Source organism: Hypanus sabinus, chromosome X2 (genome assembly GCF_030144855.1).
Source record: "Hypanus sabinus isolate sHypSab1 chromosome X2, sHypSab1.hap1, whole genome shotgun sequence".
NCBI classification, from domain to species: Eukaryota; Metazoa; Chordata; class Chondrichthyes; order Myliobatiformes; family Dasyatidae; genus Hypanus; species Hypanus sabinus.
This window is the reverse complement of record NC_082739.1, coordinates 7,569,059-7,592,630: the sequence shown is the minus strand read 5'-3', so window position 1 is coordinate 7,592,630 and position 23,572 is coordinate 7,569,059. Positions and strand designations below refer to the sequence as shown.

The 23,572-nt window shown below is 39.5% G+C and overlaps 1 protein-coding gene and 1 long non-coding RNA gene across 2 annotated transcripts in view; one reads left to right on the top strand and one right to left on the bottom strand.

Annotated features, from left to right (window-relative positions):
* LOC132385283 (uncharacterized) overlaps window positions 1-23,572 on the bottom strand; it is a 50,133-nt gene that overhangs the window by 22,235 nt on the left and 4,326 nt on the right. The window lies entirely within an intron of this gene.
* LOC132385282 (uncharacterized protein C4orf54 homolog) lies at window positions 15,743-22,545 on the top strand. Its single transcript, XM_059957305.1, has one exon. It carries the CDS (start codon window positions 15,904-15,906, stop codon window positions 20,776-20,778), a length of 4,875 nt encoding a protein of 1,624 aa, XP_059813288.1. The 5' UTR covers window positions 15,743-15,903; the 3' UTR covers window positions 20,779-22,545.

Sequence of the window (23,572 nt, the reverse complement as noted above, 5' to 3'; positions counted from 1 at the left end):
TGCAGGAAGACAGGGGGAAGATGAACATGAAAAAAAAGGAATGACAATCAAGTAATGCTTCCTTGAAAGAGAGCACATGAGAGAGAGACTTAGCTCTATGTTTTACTGTCCCTCACCACATACACTGTACAAATATGAGTACATGAGTACCATTTGGAAAAGTATTCAATCAGGTCTCACTATCAAATGAAATCAGTACAGAAATGAGCCTTGCTATTTTGTGGCATTGGACCACCCCACCAGAGACAGTATTGAAGCAAGATAGGCAAAGTGCTGGTCTGATTTACAGGAGGACACATTACTGTTTGTGGCTCTGAGGCCTGAACTTCCCCTAGTTTCTCTACTTCATCCTCCACCCTCTTAGTAAGTCAGAACTTCCTTATTTGTCACTTCCTGAAATGACAGTTCCTGAATTATATTCTCTTATAAACTTCTGCAAATTTTTGCAAATCTTAATGCAATTATAAAATAAAAGGGAGAGAAAAGTTATGAGTGAAAGTTGCAAGGCTTATATAGGATACCAGTTAATTATTGATCTCTTAACAGATGATAGAAGAAATTTCAATTGCCAAATCTGAAATATTTCCTTCAATTTATTTTTTCTCCTTATTTTTGGTGATTGCATGATACAGACAAAACACGGCCATTGCTCCATGTTACATATAGAACAATACATGAGCTGTACAGGTGGTCCTCAATTTATGAAAAATTAAGATTTATTTAAATAAAATTTTGTAAAAGGTGAAGGCTTGCGCTAGAGGTATTTTGGTATAGTGTATTCCCACAGGGAGAGAGTGACACAATATTCATTATGATGAACAATAAATTTTTAATTCAAATGTGCATGCAAAAGAGATGACATTATGATTAGAATTTATAAATGGAATATTCAGCAATTGAAGAATACCTATACCACACTAGTCATACAATTGGTCTAATTATTAGTACCTGAAGGATTAGATCAATCAAAGAGGGCTGGGAGGGGGTGAGCAATCAGAGGAGGGATTGTGATTGGTGATGAATCAAGAGATCTGATGAACGCTGCAGGTAAAGGGAATTAGGATAAATGATCGTAAGAGTTCCTCCCCCTTATAATTGTGCTGGCATGTTGGGAGTCCCTTCACTCTTGTGTTCAGAGAAATGTGGCGTCAAAGTTTATTCATAACCACAGGAAAGAGAACATTCAAAATTATTCAGTTTATTGTAGCACAAGCACATTAGTGGCTTTATGTGTAGTAAACAAATCTTAAATCTGAAATACATACACAAAATGCTGGAGGAACTCAGCAAGGAAGGCAGCACCTATGGAGAGGAGCACACAGTCAACGTTTCAGGCTGAGACCCTTTATCAAGACTGGAAAGAAAAGGGACAAAAGCCAGAATAAGAAGGTAGGGGAATGGGGAAGAGTACAAGCTGGCAGGTGAGGGGGAAGGTGGGTGGGTAAGGAAGGGGGATGAAGTAAGAAACTGGGAGGAGATAAGTGGAGGAGGTGAGGGGCTGCAGAAGGAATTGATAAGAGAGGACAATGGACCATGAAAGAAAGGGAAGGGGAGTGGCAGCGGAGGGAGGAGATGAGGACATTAAACCTGAAATGCTTATCTTTTTGTAGTATATTGCTTGTGTTTTGGCAATGTGGGGAAGATGACTTCCCTCTACCAAATGAGGACCACAATGACCATCCACAAGCACCAATCCCTGCCAATGCCTTCCTGCATCCTTCACTTTTCCACATCCTCTCCCAACTGCTTCTTCCTTCTCACCATTACAAATGGTTTTCCTTTCCTAATTACTTCCTTATCATCAATCCCCACAGTCTTCACTCCCCTTCTACAGAATTCAATTCTCTCGCAATCAGCTTAATCATCATTCCCTCCTCCAGATAATTTTCTCCCTCTCCATTCTCTTCATGTTCTTGAAAGCCCCTCTTCTGATTGCCCCCTATTTCAGCTTCACCTTGTCTTCTATGTCCATGTCCTTGCTCCTTTCCAGATCAGCTCATCTTCTACCTCTTTCCCCAAACTCCTCCTATTTAGTTTGCAGGTTCTTTGCTTGACATGATACTCAATATCCAATATTAGGTCCACACAAGGAGCATCCAATTCTGGCACTGGAATCACTCACTGAAAGTCAGTTTGTGCTAATATATCTTAAGAACCCTCCAAAGCATCTGACTGTTCCAAGTATATTGCCAGTACCAAGTCATGCAGTGACTGAAAATCCAGGCCATGCTCTCTTCTTGCTGCTGCAATCGGGAAGGAGGTACAGGAGCCTTAGATCCCATACCACCAGGTTCAGGAACAGTTATTACCCTTCAGCCATCAGGCTCTTGAACCAGTGTGGATAATTTCACTCCCCTCAAGGCCTGAACTGATACCACAACCTACAGGCTTATTTTCAACTTATGTTTTCATGGAATAAAGGGAAGGGGAGGGGCACCAGAAGGGGGAGACTATTTACTTATTTATTATTATTTTTTAAATTTGCACAGTTTGTCTTCCTTTGCAGATTGGTTGATTGCCAGTCTTTGCCTTATTTTGAACTTCGAACTATGAAAATATAATTTTAAAAAAACTTTAAGGAACAGATTAAAATATGAAAGAAAAACAGCACCAGAGAATTATAGGGAGGGAACTCTGGAGCTTTAAGCACAGGCAGTCAAAGACATGATGGATCTATTAGAATTGAGAATGTGCAGAGGCCAGAAATGGAGCAGTGCGGGAATCCTGGCGGGTTATGTGCTAGAGATGCGGAGAGAGAGGCCATAGACAGATTTAAAAAGACGAATGAGGGCTTTAAAATCAAGGTGTTGATTGATTGGAATTCATTGTAGGTCAGAGATCACAGGAGTGAAATGTGAATTGGGCATAGTTCAAGATAGGATATGGGTTTTAAGGAGATGAAATTTATATAGATTGCAAAGTGGGTGCTGGCCAAGATAGCAATGGAATAGTCGAGAATAATCCATTGCGAAGGCATTTTAGACCTCATCGAAAAGGCACAGGGGAGTGTGCAGGATTATTTGTTGTCATGGCCATGTTGAAGTCTTCTTTCTACCAACTCTGTGTGGGTTAGGAAGCTTTGTCTCCAGGGCAACAATGAATTCAAACAACATTTGCTAACACTTCTCAACCCAGCTGTGGGTAATTTTAGTTACCACGTGACTGTGCCTGATGCAGGCTTCAAATTCTAAGCCGGGTGTGATTTGGACACCTGCTGCTAACTGTAACTTTAGAGCACATACACTTAAAATGATTTCTGTTTCTCCTCACCTCCCGCCTGAATTATTTTAGATCCATTTCCGATTCTTAAGCTAAGAACTGTTATCCAGATTTAGTGTAAGATTAAAAAATATCTTGTAATTTTACAGAGATCTCAGGAATGTGTCATAAAGCTTTTTGGTCAACAATGTCTTTTTGACATATGGTCACTGTAGAGTTAGAAGGTGGGACAGTCAATTAGCACTCAGCAAGATCCCACAATGAGCAATGTGATAATGATCAGATAATCTATTTTTAGTGAAGTTGTTTGAGTTTTATATATTGGCTAAGACACAAGAGAAAATGCATCTGCAGTTCTTCGAAATAGTGCTGTGGGATGTTTTACAGCATCTGAGAGGGCAGATGGGGATATTCAACTGGAAAACTTCATCTTTAACTGCAGCACTGAAATCTCAGATAATATAATGTGCTGAATTCCGTGGAGTGACCTCAAGACAAAATGGCTGCCAACTGAGACGTGGTGAGAATGACCATCTACTGGTTTCATAGGCAATGGACATCACATTTCCCACTGTGGAGCATGGTTCTTGTTTATGCCATTTTCCTTGGCAAAATTAAACTGTGTTACCATTGGACAGTTGTGGACTGTTTAGTCTCTGCAGCCTATTTTGCCAAACAATAAAACAAGACTATCGTAAATCTCTGAGACTGAATTTCACCAGACAATCTTAATGTTATTTTTCATTAAAATAGAGATCAAATGGATCACACAAATGATTGTTGATCCAGTCTTCCCAGTAAAAATGTTAAGGAAAATGTTTCCCATTCAATTCAAGTTCTCAAAATATGACAGCAGTATTCAAATTCAATTTTTCTGGGTTTCTCATCCAGACCTCTGGATTACAACTCCAGTAACATAGCCAATGTGTGGTTTTGAGTAGATCTCCAGCTTGCTTCGGTTGACAATGAATAGTCTGAATGGGACTCAGTCCTTTGAAAATGTCTGATAGGTTCTGTACTGTTTTTGTCAAAATGAGCCTCGACAGCTAGATCTTTAAAGGACCTTAGATTTATCATTTGGACATTTTACTTCTACTTAGACAAGTTCTCTATCTTACTGGAGAGAAATCTGGTGCCAAGCATGTTCGCCATGGTGAATTTCTCTTCTCACCGACCTCAATTTCCAACATCACCAATTTTACATTTGGAGATTACCTCTGTGCTATTGGCACCTCTTTCACCCATATACTATCACTAACAATGCTGATACTTATTGCCTGTTTCTAGTTGCTTTGATACACTAGTAGTGGTGATCTTTCTTCCTGAACTGCTGTAGTCCATGAACTATTTTTGTTTGCACTGACTGATAAAACTATGCCATTTCTTTAAATGTTACTCATGTTGGTCCAGACCAAGTACTTTATCACAGGCCTGCCTTCATATATGAAGCTAGACAGTGAGAACCAGCAGAATCTTAGATGAAAACATGCATGCACGCCACACACATACAACAGTCTAATAATCTCAACAATTGATATCAGGCAAACGGAAATGGTGCTCTTTCAACTTTAAAGATACTTACCAAGAAAGAGAGATATGATTTCAGAGATATGTGATTATGTGATTAATACTTTAGTAATATTTGAGTAATATGGTAAATATATTGCTTGATTAAGCAACTTTTGTTGTTTATATAATTCATTATGGGTTATACTGTATGCAAGAATTACATGAATGGCATACATCATTATGCCACTATGTCACATGCATGCGCCTCGCTTAAAGTAAAAAACGAAGAGTACATGTTCTCCCGGTCTACCTATGTTTTTCTTTCAATTTGTTTTATATTTTGGGGTTACAAAAGATAACAGTGGCAACAAGTATTATACTAACCCGAAATGACTACCTACCTGCTTAAGTGTAGCAAGATGCTTGAGTTTAAAAGAAAATTCAGCATGTGTTCTTCAGAAGGCAACAGAGTCGTCGAGTTAAAAAGAAAGAAAATGAACAAAATGTATGGGTTCATAAAGAGTGAGTACTAGTGATAACAATAGTAAATTAAAAAAAAGCAGAAATGGCTGGCTACATTGGAAAGATAGAGGCATTCAAATGCATTAGAGGTAATGGGTTGATGTACACTGAGCAAATTGAATAGTATTTTGAAGCAAATGAAATAGCTAATGAAAAACGAGTGCCAGTTTTGCTGAGTGCATTGGGAGGAAAAGCATGCAGTTTGCTTATGAATGTTTGACTGCTCCAACCAAACTAGCTGAAATGAACTTTGCTGGTGCTGTGAAAGTAACGCAGGAACATTTAGAAACAAAACCATGGTTGGTTGCAGAATGCTTTAGGTTTCATAAGCAGAACCAAAAGAAAGGGGGCTGAATTGAAGAGATTGTCTGAACATTACCAGCTCAGTGATGGGTTTAATGATGCACTGAAAGATCATTTAGTTTGTGGAAGCTTACAAGGAAGCATTCAAAACTGGCTCCTAACTGAAACAAAACTCACATTTATAACAGCAGTTGAAATCACTGTAACAAAGGAAACAGCAGTCAGAGAGACAACTAAGTTGCTGTCAGGAATGAAGGTGAGCATGAACAAAATTGCAATATCTGAACAGAAACCTACCTGGCCAAACAAACTATGTTACCATTGTGGCAAGGGATCACATACACCAGACTAATGCAGGTTAATGATGAGAGTGACACCAGACTGAGTAGCCTTAAGATTTACAATGTGAAAACAAGAGACAAGCAATATGGTTTATACCAGAAGTGAATAGCAAATTAATTAAAATGGAATTGGACACTGGCTTGGCTGTTTCAGTCATTCCACAAAATGAGTTTGAACGGGATGTCAAAGATACTAAACTAAAGCTTGCAGATATCAAACTAAGAACCTATTCCAGAGAAATGATAACTCCTGAGGGAATGACATTCATAGCAGTGAAATACAGCAACCAAGAAGCCACATTATGCTTGTACATGGTAAAAACAGGAGGACCAGCATTGTAGGATTGGCTGAGATAACTACAACTTAACTGGAGATCTATCCACTATTTGCATGCCACATCCCCTACAATAGAGTCAATTGAAAATGAATTAAGAAAGATACTGGATGATGCCACAGCAGAGTTCAAGGATGGTATTGGAAAACTCAAACATATAAAGGGTAAAATAGTGTTAAATAAAAATGCCATTCCCAAGTCTTACAAAGCCCATCCTGTTCCTCGTACCATCTGCGCTAAGTAGACAGTGAGCTAAATTGCATAGAGGCTGAAGGAACCTGTGGGCAATGCCTGTGGTCCCAGTAGCCAAGAAAAATGGGTCTGTCAGGATTTGTGGTGATTATAAGGTCACAATCAACTCAACACTGAAAGTAGATCAATACCCTCTTCCCAGGTTAGAGGATATCTTTGCAAACCTTTCTGAAGGAAAACACTTCAGAAAAGTGGATTTACCTGAGGCATACTTATAGATGGAGATAGAAGAGTCCAAAAGGTTTCTCACCATAAATACTCAAAGAAGGCTTTATTGCTATAATAGGCTTATTTTGGAGCAGCATCTGCACCTACACTCTAGCAGAAAGCTATGAACCAGGTGCTGCAAGACTGCCCAGGCACTCAGTGTTACCTGGTGAGGATGACAAGGGACATCTTCAAAATCTCAAGACAGTGTTAAAAAGATTATGGGCTCACAGCCTTGCACAACAAGTGTGCATTCTTTAAACCAGGCCTCACGTGCTGTGGCCACACCATTAACGCACAGGATTTACATAAGTGTGCTGAGAAAATACAAGCAGTGGTGGATGCCTCAAGGCCAAAGGAAATGTCACAGTTGCGGCCCTTTTCAGGATTTGTCAATTACTATATTAGGGTCCTGCCAAACCTGGCTACTGTGCTCAAGCCCCTGAACTTAATACTGAAGATCAGGAAGAATTGTCAATGGACAAAACAGTGTGAGATGGCTTTCAAAAAGACAAAGGAAATGGTGACATCAGACACTGTACTCACACATTAAGATTCAGTGAAGCTTGCTTGTGACACCTCACCTTATGGTAGGTGCAGTCATGTCACATGTAATGAGTGATGGAAGTGAACACCCCATAGCCTTTGCATCATGATCCCTCACCACTGCAGAGAAAAATTACACACAGTTTGACAGAGAGGTCTGCGTCTGGTTTGGGGTGTAAAACGTTTCAACTGGTACTGGCATGGGAGAGTGTTTACCCTCAGTCCTAATCATCAACCACTGGTGTCCATTTTCAATCCAGAGAATGATGTTCCACTAACAGCACCAGCATGAATGCAGAGATGGGCTCTGTTTCTTGGAGGACACAATTACAAGATCAAATTCGAGAAAGCAACTAATTATGGAAATGCTGATGGATTGTCCCATTTACTCTTGGATAAAAAAAACTAGAAAAAATTTACAAAAGAAGACACTACTGTTGATGTAAGTCTCCCCATTACGGCAGAGATGATCCAAAGGGAAACCAGAAAAAATCCCATAGTGTCTCAGGTCTACATGGCAACTCAAAATGGCTGGAAGGGGGAGCAGAAATACCAGTTCCACCATTTTTTCCAGCACTGGTATGAACATGCCCTTGACAGGGGTTGCATTATGTGGGGATTGAAAGTCATTGTACCACTTGAGCTGAGAGCTAAAGCATTAGAGGAGCTACATGCCAGTCATCTAGGCATGGTCAAAATGAAAGTGTTGGCTCAAAGCTTTGTCTGGTGGCCTGGAATAGATCAACAGATCGAGCAGCTTGCTATGCACTGTTCAGGATGCCATCAAGTCTAGGTGATGCCAAGAGCAGTGCCTCTCCATCCCTGGGAATGACCTGCACCGCCCTAGCAGATGATTCACATGGATTTTACTGGACAATTCATGGACAAAAATTTCTTAATAGCGGTGGATGCAGCAACAAAGTGGCCAGAAATGTTCCCAGTAGCCTCCACTACAGGCTCACACACTGCTGGTGTGTTGAGAAGCCTCTTTTCAAGGACTGGTGTTCCAGAACACTTAGACAGTGACAATGGACCACAGTTTGTTGCTGAACAGATTCAGCCATTCCTGAAAATGAAAGGAATAAGATATACTATATCTGAACCGTACTACCCTGCTACAAATGGATTGGCCATTAAGGCTTCTCCAGAGTTTAAAGAATGCACAGCGCACAATGTCAGCAGAACACACTACACTGACACTGAATCAGAAGCTTGCCAATTTCCTCCTTGCAGATTGTAATGCAGCATACTCCACAAATAACCACGCCAGCTATGCTGTTAGTCCCTTGATAGGATATCAGTTCCAGGTTAGTCCCTTGCACTCATGCTTGGATCTCCTCAAACCCAAACTCAGAAGAAATATGCAGGACATCAGCTGATCAAATTGAGGGCTCCTTAGACAAGGAGGTTCAATGTTTCATTCCTGGACAAACACTGCTGGTGAGGGACTACAGAGGTATCAAAAGTGGGTATGTGGAAACATAGAAACATAGAAAATAGGTGCAGGAGTAGGCCCTTCGGCCCTTCGAGACAGCACCGCCATTTGGTATGATCATGGCTGATCATCCAACTCAGAACCCTGTACCTGCTTTCTCCCCATACCCCCTGATCCCTTTAGCCACAAGGGCCATATCTAACTTCCTCTTAAATATAGCCAATGAACTGGCCTCAACTGTTTCCTGTGGCAGAGAATTCCACAGATTCACCACTCTCTGTGTGAAGAAGTTTTTCCTCATCTCAGTCCTAAAAGGCTTCCCCTTTATCCTTAAACTATGACCCCTCATTCTAGGCAGAACTGGACCACTTCCCTGCACAGAGGAGATTGTGTCTGATGTTATCTGGAGACAACACATTGATCAGTTGAGGAGAGAGGAGTCAATTATTAGAGAAGAAAGATGTCTAGAGCTGTCATAACCATTTCTTGCAGTCCCAGAGTCAACTCCTACAACTACCATGGAGGAGGCCCCAGGCACATACACATGTGCCTAAGACTTTTAGGGACATTCTGTAATGATCAATAAACCAATTATCTGGAACAAATTACCTTGCCTGGTGTTTCAGGGCTGTATGTGTCTGTACCCGAGCCACCCCCTTACTCCTGGCACTCCTCCTCTGCTTCTTGTCCCACACCCAACCCATAGTGCTCCACTCTCACCATTCCCAATATCCTTTTCTCCTGCCGGATTTACAAACTCACTCTCCATTCCACATTGACAAATACAGTACTGTGCTAAAGTCTTAGGCACCCTAGCTATATATATGTGCCCGAGACTTTTGCACAGTACTGTGCATTTAACATTTCAGTAATAATTGAGTAATATTGTAAATATATTGTTTGATTAAGCAATATATGTTGTTTACATAATTAATTGCAGTTTATATGCAAGTACGTGAATGGCATATGTCATACGCGCATGCCTCACTGAAAATTAAAAAATGAAGTGTACACGTCGTCCTGGTCTTCCCGTGTTTTTTTTTAATATAATCGATTAGTTTTATGTTTTGCTGTCACAAAACATCACAGTATCTTGTTACATGGGCTTGATAATAGACCATTAATCAGGAACAAGGTCACTAAAATGACAAGTGATAATGAAATATATTGTGACAGTCCAGGCTGAGCCAACTTATGCATTCTCCCTACCTGGAGCTTATTAGCACAAGGCGGGAGGCATTTGCAAATGGCATAATTGGTATTTGCACTTTTTTCAATCCCACACAACTGGAGTTAAGATTAGAAAGAGCCACCATGGGTTTGGAATGGCAGAGTTTCCCCACAATGACAGGGGAATTCCTGAGTACATGTCATGTGGTAAGACTGGTTGCAGACAGGGGAATTGGATGCTGCCATCTGTAGGCTACTAAAATCCTTGTTTGCCAGTGGCCACAATTCGTTGGTCACACTTTTCTATGTTTTATTGCTCCTTTAAGTATTTCCCATTCAGCTGCTTTATCCATTAACTAGTTTCTCAAGTGCATACTTCATACTTACTCCTACCATTTCACCAGTTGGGAAGCAATTTACCTTAGCCAGTTTCAGATAACTGGCTAATTGACTTCCAAACTTCAGGTAGCTTTACCCACATCAACTCTAAACTGATTCCACAACATACAGACTGACTTTTAAGGACTCTACAACTTGTGCTCTTAAAATATATATAATATAATTAATATATATAATAATATATAAATATTACACACACCCACATAATCTGTCTTTTGCAGATTGGTTGCTTGCCCATCATTGTTTATGTATAGTTTTTCATAAATTCTACTGTATTTCTTTATTTTCATGTAAATGTCTGCAAAAAAAATGAACCATAAGGTATCATATGTTGACATATATGTACTTTGATAACACGTTTCATTTGACTTTGAGATCCATAAGGTCCATTCATTATTTTTTGGTCTACATCATCTCTGCCATGACTTCTTTTCAACCTAGTGCTGTCCATTTCTTTGGCCTTTAGTCCCTTCTACAAGATTTGAGAGTTTAATAAAGGGTAATAATTTTTGAGCATCAGGACCAGACATGTGCAGGGTTGATTGTTTGGGGATGATGCTAACAGAAAGAGGGATTTGAAAATCACTACTGAGCATAGTATTGTCAGGTAAATAAAGGTACCATATTATATATGTATGACTTAACACCAAGACTGTCATCAACACAGATTGTCACAAAATCTGTTTGTATCAATTTATTAGGAGCACAGGTTGAGGACATTTCTTGCCATCCACTATTGCTTATTCTTACAAAATTGCATAGCCCTGAAGTTTTATTACATGATCCATTGCTCCTAATGACGCTGCATGATAAAATAATATTTTCTTCTTTTTCAGTACATATGTATTTGCATTAAAAAATATTTTCATTCAATATCTTTTGGGTTGGTCCTTCCCGTTGTTTTTTCTTGTGCTGTGTTGACTACAGTATTCAGGAAATTAATCTTCAATTCTGGGAGACTACAGGACAATCCTGGAAGAGTGACAATAGAGTTTGGTTGCTGGTAGAAGACTTATCCTTGAATCATGGCATTCCTCATTGTGGTAATGTTTGATGTGATGGAACTCATTTCTATTAACTATCTTTCCCAGTTAAAACACCCACAAAGATAATTTACAAGCATGCTTTATGAATATAAAACAGGACTAGTCCATTTCATTCCTCAGTCAAATTCCACCATTCAATGGCTATTCTCTGTTCTAACTCCACGTGGCTTTTTTTCCTATATTCCTTAATACCTCTGGTGATCATAGTCTATCCAAATTGCTGCCATTTACTGCAGGATTATGCTATTCACAAAATCACTCCTGAAAGAGTGGCTTTCATTTCTAGCCCAAGTCTTTGGTTCTTTAACCAGTTGGAATATAGGTTCCTCTTTATCCTTAGATTTCTGAAAATTTATATTGCGTTATCATCTTTGTTTCTAAATTTAAATATTTCTCCTTGGAGTTCAGGTATCATTTGAGCAAATCTCTTTGCTGCTGCTTTCATGGCCAATGTATCCTTCCCACATGTAGAGCTCAGCTCTCCAGGAGGGCTTTGTATAATGGCAACAAGACCACAAAACATAGGAGCAGATTAGCCCATTGCATCATAGCTGATTTATTATCCCTCTCAACCCTTTTTTCTTGCCTTCTCACCATAACCTTTGATGACCTTCTAATCAAAGATTTAAAATTTCAAAGTATATTTGTTATCGAAGTTTGTACACAGAATACAACTCTGAGATTCATCCTCCCACAGGCAGCCATGAAACAAAGAAACACCATGGAACCTGTTCAAGAAAACATCAAACACCCAATGCATGAAAACAGAACAAATTGTGCAAATGGCAGAGAGAGAGAACAACACATAGTATATCAAACATCAAACCAAATCAAGGACTTATCAACCTCTGCTTTAAACATATTAATGACTTCACCTACAAAGCCATTTGTGACAATGAAATCAACAGATTCACCACCCTCTGGTTAAATTTCCTCCTCATCTCTGTATTAAATGGATGCCCCATTATTCTGAGGCCATGCCCTCTGGTCCTAGGCTCACCCACCATAAGAAGCATCCTTTCCTCATTCACTCTATCGAGACCTTCCAATATTCAATAACTTTCAATGAGACTCCTCATTCTTCTAAACTCCAGTGAGTACAGGCCCAGAGCCAGCAATGCTCCTCGTATGTTATCCCTTTAATTCCTGGGATCATTCTTGTGAACTTACTCTGCAGTTTGATCAGAAGCTTCGGCTTTATAACCAAGTAATGAGATGAGGAAGTTAATGAGACTCGATGGGCTGAATGGCCTAATTCTTCTCCTATGTTTTATGGTCTTATCTCTAAAAAAACACACTGCTTCAGTGGGCATTAAGTTCTATTTGTAAAACTACACTGTGTCTCTTTGATCATTGAATGTTTTTTTCAAATGTTTGTTCACTCCAGAAATTTTCTCCATAATGGAAGTTATGCAAATTTGTCAACTTCATTATTCAACTGATTTTTATCAAACTGTCTTAAAATAATGGATCATTTTCCAATCTAAAGAAACTGTCACCAAACTGAAGAAATAATACAAAATCAGAGTTAGGGTTTTCCTAGGTTCTCAGTGACATTTTATAAAACACAGGGATGGTGAATATCTAATCAGGTTGTCGTAATTTGTTGGTAGAATATTCCAAAGTTCATGGAATGTTCTATTAGATTAGAAAATGCAAATGAAACTCCTTTATTCAAAAAGAGAGTCAGAGAACAGGAAGCCAAAGGTCAGTTAGCTCAGTATCTGTCAAAAGAAAAACGTTCAGAGCTATTATTGCAACAGGACATTTAGATAAATCAAAAGTGTCAGGCAAAGTCAGCATGATATTGTGAAAAGTAAATCACTTTTGAACAATTTATTGGAGTTCTTTTGAAAAAGCAATGTGCTATGGATGAAGGGAGACTGGTTGACATACTGTAGTTAGAGCTTCAGGGGGCATAAGATTGATATTAAAAGCATTTGTGAAGAATAAAAGGTCATGCCATAAAACTTAAATTTATGTAGATAGAAAATCTATTAACAGCGAGAAGACTAAAAAAATAGTCTTTCTCAGATTGGTAAAATGTAATAAGCAGTGCTCTATAGGAGACAGTGTTACTTTTTATAATTTTATGCAACTGACTTGGATGAAGATCACAAAGGTCTGGGTACCGCTGATGCAAAAATAGGTAGCAAGGTAAATTGTGAAGGGGACATAAGGAAACTGCAAAGGGATAATAATAGGTTAAGTATAGACAAAGAATCTCGCATGTGGAGGAGCATAAATTGGAAAAATATGAACTTATCCAAATAAGCAGGAACAAAACAAAGACATGTTTTCTAATCAGTGAGATTTCACTGGTGCAGAGAATTCTGGGTGCTCTACTGCAGGAATCACAAGAGAATAATATGCAGGTGCAGTAAGTAATTAGCAACAAGTTGTCATCTTTGCACTTTGGATGTTTCTCAGTCTTTGTTATGTATAGTTTTTCAAAAATTCTATTGTATTTATTTTCCTGTAAATGCCTACAAGAAAATGAATCTCAAGAAGGTATATGGCAACATGTACAGACTTTGCTAATAAATTTACTTTGAACTTTGAATTTTTGATTTACTAAAATGACTCCTGGAATGGGAGAGTTATAATGGGAGGATGTAATGAACTTGTATCTGCTGTTCATTACTTACACAAAAATAATTTAAAATCATTGCATGTATATAAAAAAAACAAGAAAAGGGAAATGGAAGCTTTGTGATAGCAGAAATAATAGATAAATTATTCCTCATCTGGGTCCTGGCTTGAGCAAAACGTCTTTGGAGAGGAGATGGGTGCCTTGCCGAACATGTAATTGTACAGCCAAAAGAAACAGCATTTGGAATCGTGGAAACGATTTTAAAAATAGCTTCATTAAAATGAACGCTGAGTTATGTTGGTTTGGAAACTTACAGTAATACTGTGAAATAGGTTGAATGTTTAAGGGGAACACTGCCTTCCACTGTGATGCTTTAGATCCTCTTAAAACTCTCTTGCTGAACTCATGTTTCAGAGCAAACAGAATCTGACCCTTGGCTATGACCCCAGTAACCACTTCTACATTGTAATTGCAATGGTTGGTTACATTTTGGGGTAAAAATAAATGGTTGAGTAAAGTGATATCTGCTCTTGAAATGTTAAAGGAAGGTAAACACAAAAAATTGCATTATTCCTGACAAATCCTCAACCATGTCTAGTTCCGCTACTATCCTCCAGATTCTCTGTAATCAGAGATGGAACTTTCCAACAAACTCTCACATTCCATGTAGCTAATAGTGATTAGGTTACCTCTTGCCCTTTTATGAAAGTGTTGTCCGAGAGAAATTGCTGACTTGCCAAATACAGTAACCCAAATATAGTCACAAGCACTAATTTCAGTAGAACACACACACAAAATTGTATCTCCCATGTATGTTTGCATAAAAAAGCATCCACCATTATTTAGTAACTTCAGAAGCACAAGAATCCAATGAACCTACAGAATCTGCTTTTATCTTACAGTTTTCACAATCAGGGTAATAATATAATAACTTTTGTTATGACTTATTCTGCACTACTACAAAAAAAACAAATTGCGTGACAAATGTCAATGATAATAAACCTGATTCTGATTCAGTAATTTTCAAAGGGAGTTGAATGCAAGTTTGAATCGGATAAAAATGGCTGTTGGAAAAGTTAAGGGAAGAGGGACTAACTGCACATCTGTTCCAAGGTGGCAAACCACACTGGGCAAAATTTGCTTCCTGCTATGCTCTGTGTTTCTAATACCTAGGGTTTTCTTTCCATGTTCTCAACAATAGCACTGAAGAAAAATTATTCTATTGTGAGGATTGGTGTGCATGCTCCATATCTTAAAGTTGTTCAAAACTACTTCCTTGACTGCAAAGCTACAAAGCCTTGAAGCCTGCATCCCCAATACTATAGAAAAGTTAAAGCTCTGCTCTGTTATGTAACCATGGTTATAATCTTCAAAGTTCAAATTTATTATCAAAGTATAATATGTCCATCGTATACTACCCTGAGATGGGTATTTACATTAGATACAAAGAAATGCAATAAAACTACACACAAAGACAGCCAGACAACTAATGTGCAAAAGAAGTCAAGCTGTGCAAATACAAAATAAAATAATAATAAGCAATAAATGATATTGAGAGCATGAGATATATAGCCCTTGAAAGTGAATCCCTAAGTAGTGCAATCAGTTGAAAGTCCAGGTGAGTGTTGAAGAGATGACTGACACTTAACATTGCATCCAAACCAACACTGGAACAAAAACATATGCAATAATAAATATTTTTTAGGAGTCTTTGTCCGGGCCACTGCTTATAATTTACCAACTGCAACCGACAAACCGGAGAATGAAGGGATAGTCAGCAAATGCATTGAACCTGATCCATCCTTAGGAGGGAGGGAGAGGGAGAGAGGCGGGGGAGGGGGGTTTGTTGGAGAGACAGGCACAGCAACAACTGCAAGGGCGAGGGAGTCCGACAGGTTCAGCTGTCAGTCACTGCCCAGAATAGTGCAGAACGGGCAAGGGGAGCTCGCTACACAGCTTCGGAGACCAGAAGCGCGAAGGCACGGTGAATGCGTCCAAGACCATCGATTCAACAGAAACCGGGAAGATGTTCCAGATTGAGAAGGACATTGGGGACCATTTCTCGAAGGACCCGCGTGTAAGTGTTAGAAGCGCTTGTGCTGACTATATGAGCGACACGGCTAGTTTAGTGAGTGAATTAGACGAAACGGATAATGAGGTGCGGAAGTTAACTGCTTTAGCTTTCCGGAGCCTGGCCTGCCCTCACAACAATTACATCGACCTTTCTAGTTCGAGGGCATCCACGGATTGGTCCCTGTCGCTGTCAGAGGACAGTAGTACCACTAACAAATGGTCAACCTATGCAGAGTTGAGTGAATCTAGCTTGGCCGAAACTAACGAGCACCCCACGAACCCCATCCGCGCCCCAAGCGCAAAGAGCGAGGAGAGCAGGGAGGAGAGAGCTGGCCATTCTTTGGGGGGAGGGCATTTTGAGTGTGTCGATATCGTTGTGGAGACTCAGGAGGGTCGGACGGTTCCAAAGAGAGAGATACTGTTTAAAAAGCGAGAGAGAAGTGAGCTGACCGTCTTCCGATCGAATGGTGCCAATGGTGGCCAATGCACGGCTCAATATGGAGGAGCGGTACAGAAGAGGGAGGAGAGCAGTGTTTGCAGAGAGGATGTGGCTGCGGAGGCGAAGGAAGGGGCCAGCGACAGACCGTTGCAAAGGATGGAATCTGTGGAAGAGTGCTCCAAAAAGGCGAAACTTGCATCTTGCCACATTTCCAATGTCATTTCTAAGAAGATGCAGTTTGAGCAAGAACTCAAGATGGAACGCGGCGCCCTCCACGAAACCTATTCGTCCGTCCCCTCTACACCTTCCTCTGCAAATGTAAAAGAATTCGAGTTCCCCGCCCAGGGAAGTCAGCAAGAAGGTAAAAGGCGAAATTCCAGCGCAAAGCCAGAGAGCGATATCTCCGGGGAAGATCACCCAGCGCATTTCAGAAAGAAAAGCTGCGATCTGAATGCTGACAGTACAGATGACAAGAGAAGTATTCTGAGGCAAGACAGCTGTGGTTCTCTGAAGGGAGAAAACATCACCTTGGATGGTCTATCCAATCGCGACATTCTCGATCGCTGGAAGGAAAGTAATACAGACACCCAGAAAGGAATGAAGTCAGGGAGACCAACGGGACTGAGCGGAGTTAAATCCCAGACCACGCTTAGTGATTTAGGCCACAGTCAATCAGAAGTCCCAACCGTTCGAAGTAACTCAGAGGACACTTATAATGTCGACTGTATCCCACAAGTTGCCAAAAATAGATTGCAGGCGAGCTGTTTGACAGAAAGCAAGCTGACAGGTTACCAGGACAAAGCCAGTCACAAACAGTCAGGTAATAAATTGGATTCAACGAATGCCTTTAGGAACATCTTAGTGTCACAAACATCAGAGAAGATATCTGCTTCTGGTACCAAACATGACAATCAAGTGGATCTTTTTGGAACAGTTGAACAGTTGGCTCCAAACATTGGCTCCCTCAGTAAGATCATCACTCTTGACCCCAAGTATCAGACCCTTCCAGCTTCATTTAAGTTTGAGACAGATGGCTGCAGAATGAAAGACCTGCAGTTTAACAGAAGAGAATCTATACAACAGCGAACTAAAGGTCCAATTCATCAGGTGCGGGATGTGCGTAAGCTTGTTAAGAACACCTATGGTGCTTTAAGGTTCAATGCCGGTGAAGCAAAAACTTTTGGATCTGCACAGGTTCTTCAGCCTAATGGCTCAAGTTTGGCCAAGGCATCTGATCAAATAGATGCAGCAATGAATGTTACTCAAACAGTGCCCATTTACATTCAGTGCAAGTCAACTGGTTGGAAAGGCAACAGTGGCAATTACAGCAATATATCAGTAGACAAAAAATATTGGACTTACGCTGGGAGTACAGACACCTCCAGGTCATATTCTAATGATATTGATTTTTTGATTCCCTTCAATACAAACAAGAGCATGTTAGGCTCGCCCCAAAAAGGAGGAACTGAAAGTCAGACTGATAAAAAAGATGAGAAGAAAGAGTGTGAGGTGCTAATGGAGTCAACTAGATTGAAGAACTCCAAAAAGAAAATGATCAAAGATGACAAATTACAAATTGTATCCGCTTCAAATAAGGAAGAGACCGGGGTGCCTCTCAGGAAGGATAACACTGTAAAGGATTCTAAAGAAAAACACGGTGAAATGCTAGCCAAACAGAACTTAAACAAAGAAGGTTGCAATTCATCAACTGAGTCAGATAAGTTCAAAATAAGTTACCCTGCTGGAATAGAGAACCGGAATTCATCTTTATCATTTTCCAATCCTAACACAAAAGGTAAGAAAGTTGAATCTATTGGAGCTAATCAAAGTACAGCAGAAAAGCTTAGAAAGGATTATATAGAGCCTGTTCCACTGAAGATAGATAATAAAGTGCCAACCAATAAAGTTTGTTCCAGAAGAGAAGATTCAACAAAATTGCACAGTGAAAATAAACATTCTGGAAGTAAATCTTCACTCAATGAGGATTTGAATTTAATGCATGGAAAAGCTGATTCTAACAAAGAGATTCAAAATAGACCAGAACATACTAATAAACTCCAGAAGATTACAATTTCAAAGAATAATGACACCAAAATAGTAGTGGAGAAGAATGAAGCTAAAAGTGCAGAAAGCCAGAATAAACATACTTTATCTCTTAACACAAATGATACAAAGTTATCTACAGGTAAAGATACTTTGGAGAAAGTTAATTTCAGGTTAGATCTTCAGAAGACATCATCAAGGATGTCTTCATTAAAAAGTGATGGGACTCAGGAATTAACAGGGAAAGGGCATCTTAACAAGGAAAGCCAAGCCAGAAAACTGGGAAATAAAAATAGCATTTCTGAATATTCATTTTTCAAGACTGAAAAATTCAAAGGAAACGATGAAGGTGGAACAGAAGGCCAAAGCAAGGTAGAAGAGAAGAGAAAATCCTCCGGGAACTCCATGCTTAACACGCCCATAGGAAAAGAGGAGGATATGAAGCTTGCACCTGAAAGTAAGAGTATACTGATGAGCAAGTCACTCTCCCAAACTGCAGAGCTCACAAAGTTACCTGGGAGAGGTGAGTCTAAAACTGAGACACAAGTTGGTCGACAAAAGGAGAACAAGGTTTGTAATCCTACATCAAAGAGTGAAGAACCAAGTTCAACATTTGGGAGATATGAAACTGTCAAAGATATACAAGTTCGGCTAGAGAATCAGAGTAAAGGTCGAGGAAAGTTAAATGAAGAAAAGTCTGGAAAAATAAAAGCTGTTAGTGAGAGTCAAGCTGGGCAGGATAATCAGAAAAGGCTCCCTGGTTACTGCACCCAGACTAGTGAAAGCAAGAATGAGCCCAAGAAGGAAAGCCAGGCAGAGTGTGAGAATCAAGAAAGAAACATTGAACAAGTCCAAGCTTCAGAAAAAAGTGGATCAAAAATGTTAAAAGATCCCATAAAGGATAGTTATGTTTTATCATTGATCTTAGAAGAAGAAAGCAGCAAGAATAACTTCGAATCTACTGATAACAACATTAGAAGTAAACAACATTCATCTGTGAAGAATCAGGCCTTAAATACCTTCAGTGCACAAACTTCTCATTCCTCTTCAGGTGTCAAAGATAAACAAAGTGCACCTATTGTAAAGGCCACAAATCACCACCAGACCATACAGAGCACAGCAAAGACATCAACTCAGAAACTTGAAAGCCATGGTAGTATGAAAAGCACATCAGGGTTTGCCATTGATATCCCCATATCAACATCTAAAGTGGAATACCAAGATACAACTTCACAAATACATCCAAGTTCAGCAGAATTTAAGATGAAAACCCTTCCTCCAATAAATTCTGTTGCTAGAGTGTTTGGCCAGGATCAGAAGCAGAGTTCCTCTGCAGTTATGGTGCAATCGGCTAGAACAGAAGCCATTCAAGAACATGGATCAAAGCCCTTGGAAAGTGTAAACTACCTTGCCATTCCTGTAAAGGAACAAAGGACACAGCCATCAAGTCTAGGACAAACAACTACTTCCCCTCATTCTGCCACCATTAAATCAATGCCTTATTTTCAACATCAGCACAGCTTGGAGATAACTGAACCTCCAAGACAAGAAAAAGAGTTGATTTCTCGTCAGGTTAGTCAGGATCCACGGTTCTCTGGCATGTCTCTGCAGAATCCATATTGTGCTTCTTCAAACCAAGGGCAGCCTCAATTGTCCTCTTGTTCTCCAGGAACAATGCCATTAAACTTTGCGGAGACAATTTGTGAAGTAGCCCAGTCTTCTCAAGAAACAGACAACCCTTGTGTGCCTTGTTTTCAGTACCCTCAGACTCAGAGAAAGATGCTTGTGGATCCAGAGACTGGAAACTATTACTTTGTGGATGCTCCAGTTCAGCCTTCACGTAAAATGCTGCTGGACCCAGTAACAGGGCAGTATGTGGAAGTTGTAATGCCTCAGCAGCCCTTTGGTGGAGTTTATCAAGTGCCTTTCTCTCCTTACCTCCTACATCCAGGAGTTATGGGTCCATCTTATTTACCCAATATGCCATATCCCGGGGTATTTGTTGGACCTTCTTCACCTGCTCAAAGACCTCTGGATATGCAAAGCCAGCCACTGTCTCAGCAAGGTTCTGCACATGATAAAGCAAGTATACAACATCCTGAACAGCCCATCCAGAGGACTTTCTCCTCTGAAGCTGCACAGATGGAGACTTTGTATTATATTCCAACAGGTATGACGTTATATTCAAACCCAAGTCAGCCTGGCCTGCAACAAGTAGCCATGCAAGCTAAACCATGTGTTGATGTCAAAGACAGTAAAGCTACAGGTCATTGGCCAATCCAACAAACTTATGAAGTGAGCAGCTATCTGCCCCATGGAAGGCCAAGCAGCTTTATGGTGGAATAATTAGGAAACACAGTGTATCTGATGAGAGGCTTTCGAGTGGAAAGGAGAACCTACAACTCAGCAAGGATTCAACCACAATGCCACGCCAGGAACACAAGGTTTTACCATGGCTTTGTTCAAGTGACGTCGAGAAGCATTTAGTTCATGGAAGGAGTTTGGTTCTGCCTAAATAAAACAACAGAAATGAGGAGAAATTATTGATCAATGCTCCTGTCTTCTTTTGAGCTCCTGGAATATATGAGCAATTCATACATGGCTCCAATAGCCTCACAGACATGGACCTCTGCAGTATGTGAAATTCTGCAGATGCTGGAAATCCAGAGTAACACACAGAGACAGTTACTGTTGCTTAAAGCCACCAGGTAGTTTATGTTTTAAGACAAATAGTTTGCCAAACTTTTTATTTTCACTTTGTGTGTCACACATTTGAGGAACTTGCATTCAATCTGCAATATAAAGCCGTGCAATCTGAAAACATATTTATCAATTAGGTTATAAAGACAAGGTATATTATAATTTAATGAACATCAGCAACTCTTCTTACATTTTGTCACAAAAACTAATATCACCTCAACCTATTTAAGAGATCTGTCAACAATTTGGGGGGTGGGGTTTGGATTTCTACACTACATATATTAATTGATTTAGCATGGAATTTAAGTTAGTCAAATTTTGTGCAAGCATTGCTGGGAGAATACAGATTGAACACCTAGTATTAAATAAGGCTGCTAATATTAGGGATACACTTTCTATCAATACTATTGGTAGTAGATATGACCAATGGTAATCTTAATTTAAGTGCTAGTAAAAAAAAAAGGAATTGTGCTACTCTTAAAATGTACTTCCATTTACAGCTCTAAACATCCTTTAAAGTATAATGATTGTGGAGCATGAGTTGGGAACTGGAGTTATTTATTGTGTGTACCAAAGAGTAAAATAGATCCAAATAGGTTTCTCCAATTTTTCAAAAGGTAAATACATCATTTACAAACATGGTGGGGGCGAAAGGAATTGTTCAGTGGGATAGGGATCCATGAAACCAAAATTAATGTCTAAAGAAATACTTTCTAATCTTTGCTATGCCATTTCTGTTCTCTGCCAGATGGTTATTTTCCTGTCAATTGGTTTGAAGGAAATATGCAATCCTACTTTGACATCAGTATCAAGTGTTCCTTTATCACATCTGTACTGAAACGTAAATAAAACCTGGCTTTTATCAGCTAATTGCCCCATGCCTGCCTTATGTACCAGTGCAGCTATTGCATTTAATGAACCATGCCAATATTATGAATTTTCTGAATGAGTTACTGCTCCAGATATGCTTAGAATGCCATGAGCTTGCATTCCCCATGGACAACGCTAGACTTATTTTGTGTTATTACCTCTGAAGCCAAGAGAGCCATGAGTTTTCTATGCTATTATTTGATCTGGAATTGACCTCCAGACCCAGGTACAAATACTAGTACTACCCATATCTTTAGTATCACCTTCAATTAAAAGGACTGGTACATATAGTTTGTTCAACTGCAATATTTAATTACACCAGCCTTATTCAGGTGCTACTTTGACCATCCCTTCTAGCTGCTGACTCAGGTCTCTCCCAGAGGTCTGTCATAGAAAAGTCTTACATGACTCTGAAAACCTCACCTCTGGAGGCTGCCAAGTCTGCTTACTTACACTTTTTAAATCATTTGGTTTGCTTTGGGAGGATTATTACCCATTTCCTATCTCTATATACATTTCTCGTGTGGTAAATTACTTTTTTGAATTGCTGCAAATCAGGACCTTGCAAGGCTACTTCAGAAGGCAATTAAGTGTCATCTACATTGGTGTGGAAATGGAGTCACATATACAATAGATCTGAGGAGACAGGGGTATAAATAAAATAGCTCAATTTTACTGTAATCTAACAACTTTGTTCATTTCTCATATTAGCATTATATTTCCAACTTAAACTTGAATTACCATTCTCAAAATACCATAGTTGGACTTGGGCTTATGACATCTGGGTTATTAGTTGAAGCCATTGACTATTTTAATGATGGCTTGCCAAAATTACTATTCTCTCAAACATTGCCTGTTACATCTTGTTGACACTCCCAATAAAAGTATTATCCCTGGTAATTTTACCTCTCAAAGTTTAATTTCTTGTGCCTAGCTAATACATCTACAACTCTACAAAGACCTGCAAACCCTTTTATTGTTTTGCTTACCCAGTGTGTTAAGTTCAAAAGCTCTATGCTCCTACTGTTTGCTACTGTCTGCTACTCTAATATTGTGGAGGAATACTGAGCATTTTGTTATGGAGAAACAATAATAGGTTTAAATCCACACTCCCTGAGGGGTTACACTCCCAGGGAATGTAGGGCAAGGAAGGAAAGACACAGTGGTACAGCATATCTGCAGCCCCATACTTTGTGTATTTAGCTTCTATTCATGGAGGTCTGGAATTTCCCTCTGTTAAGCTCCAAAATGTTGTGGCTAACTGAAAAAGAATATTTTATGAGAGAAAATTAAATTACTTATACAAATCACATTGATCATAGAATCATTTAATCTTACAGCACAAAATGAAGCTATTTGGCACTTCAATGAAGTTATAATTTATTTAATTTCATTCTTTGCTCTGTTTCTGTAAATTATTTCAGTCAGCTACGTTTTCTAAACCATTTTGTAATCTACTTCTGAACTTGCTTATGCCTTCATTTAAAGAAGTGCTTTTCAGACCATGTTAAAACCCCGATTAGTTTTCTTTGCCGTACCTCAGAGAATCTTTTGCTACTTGCTAAAAAAA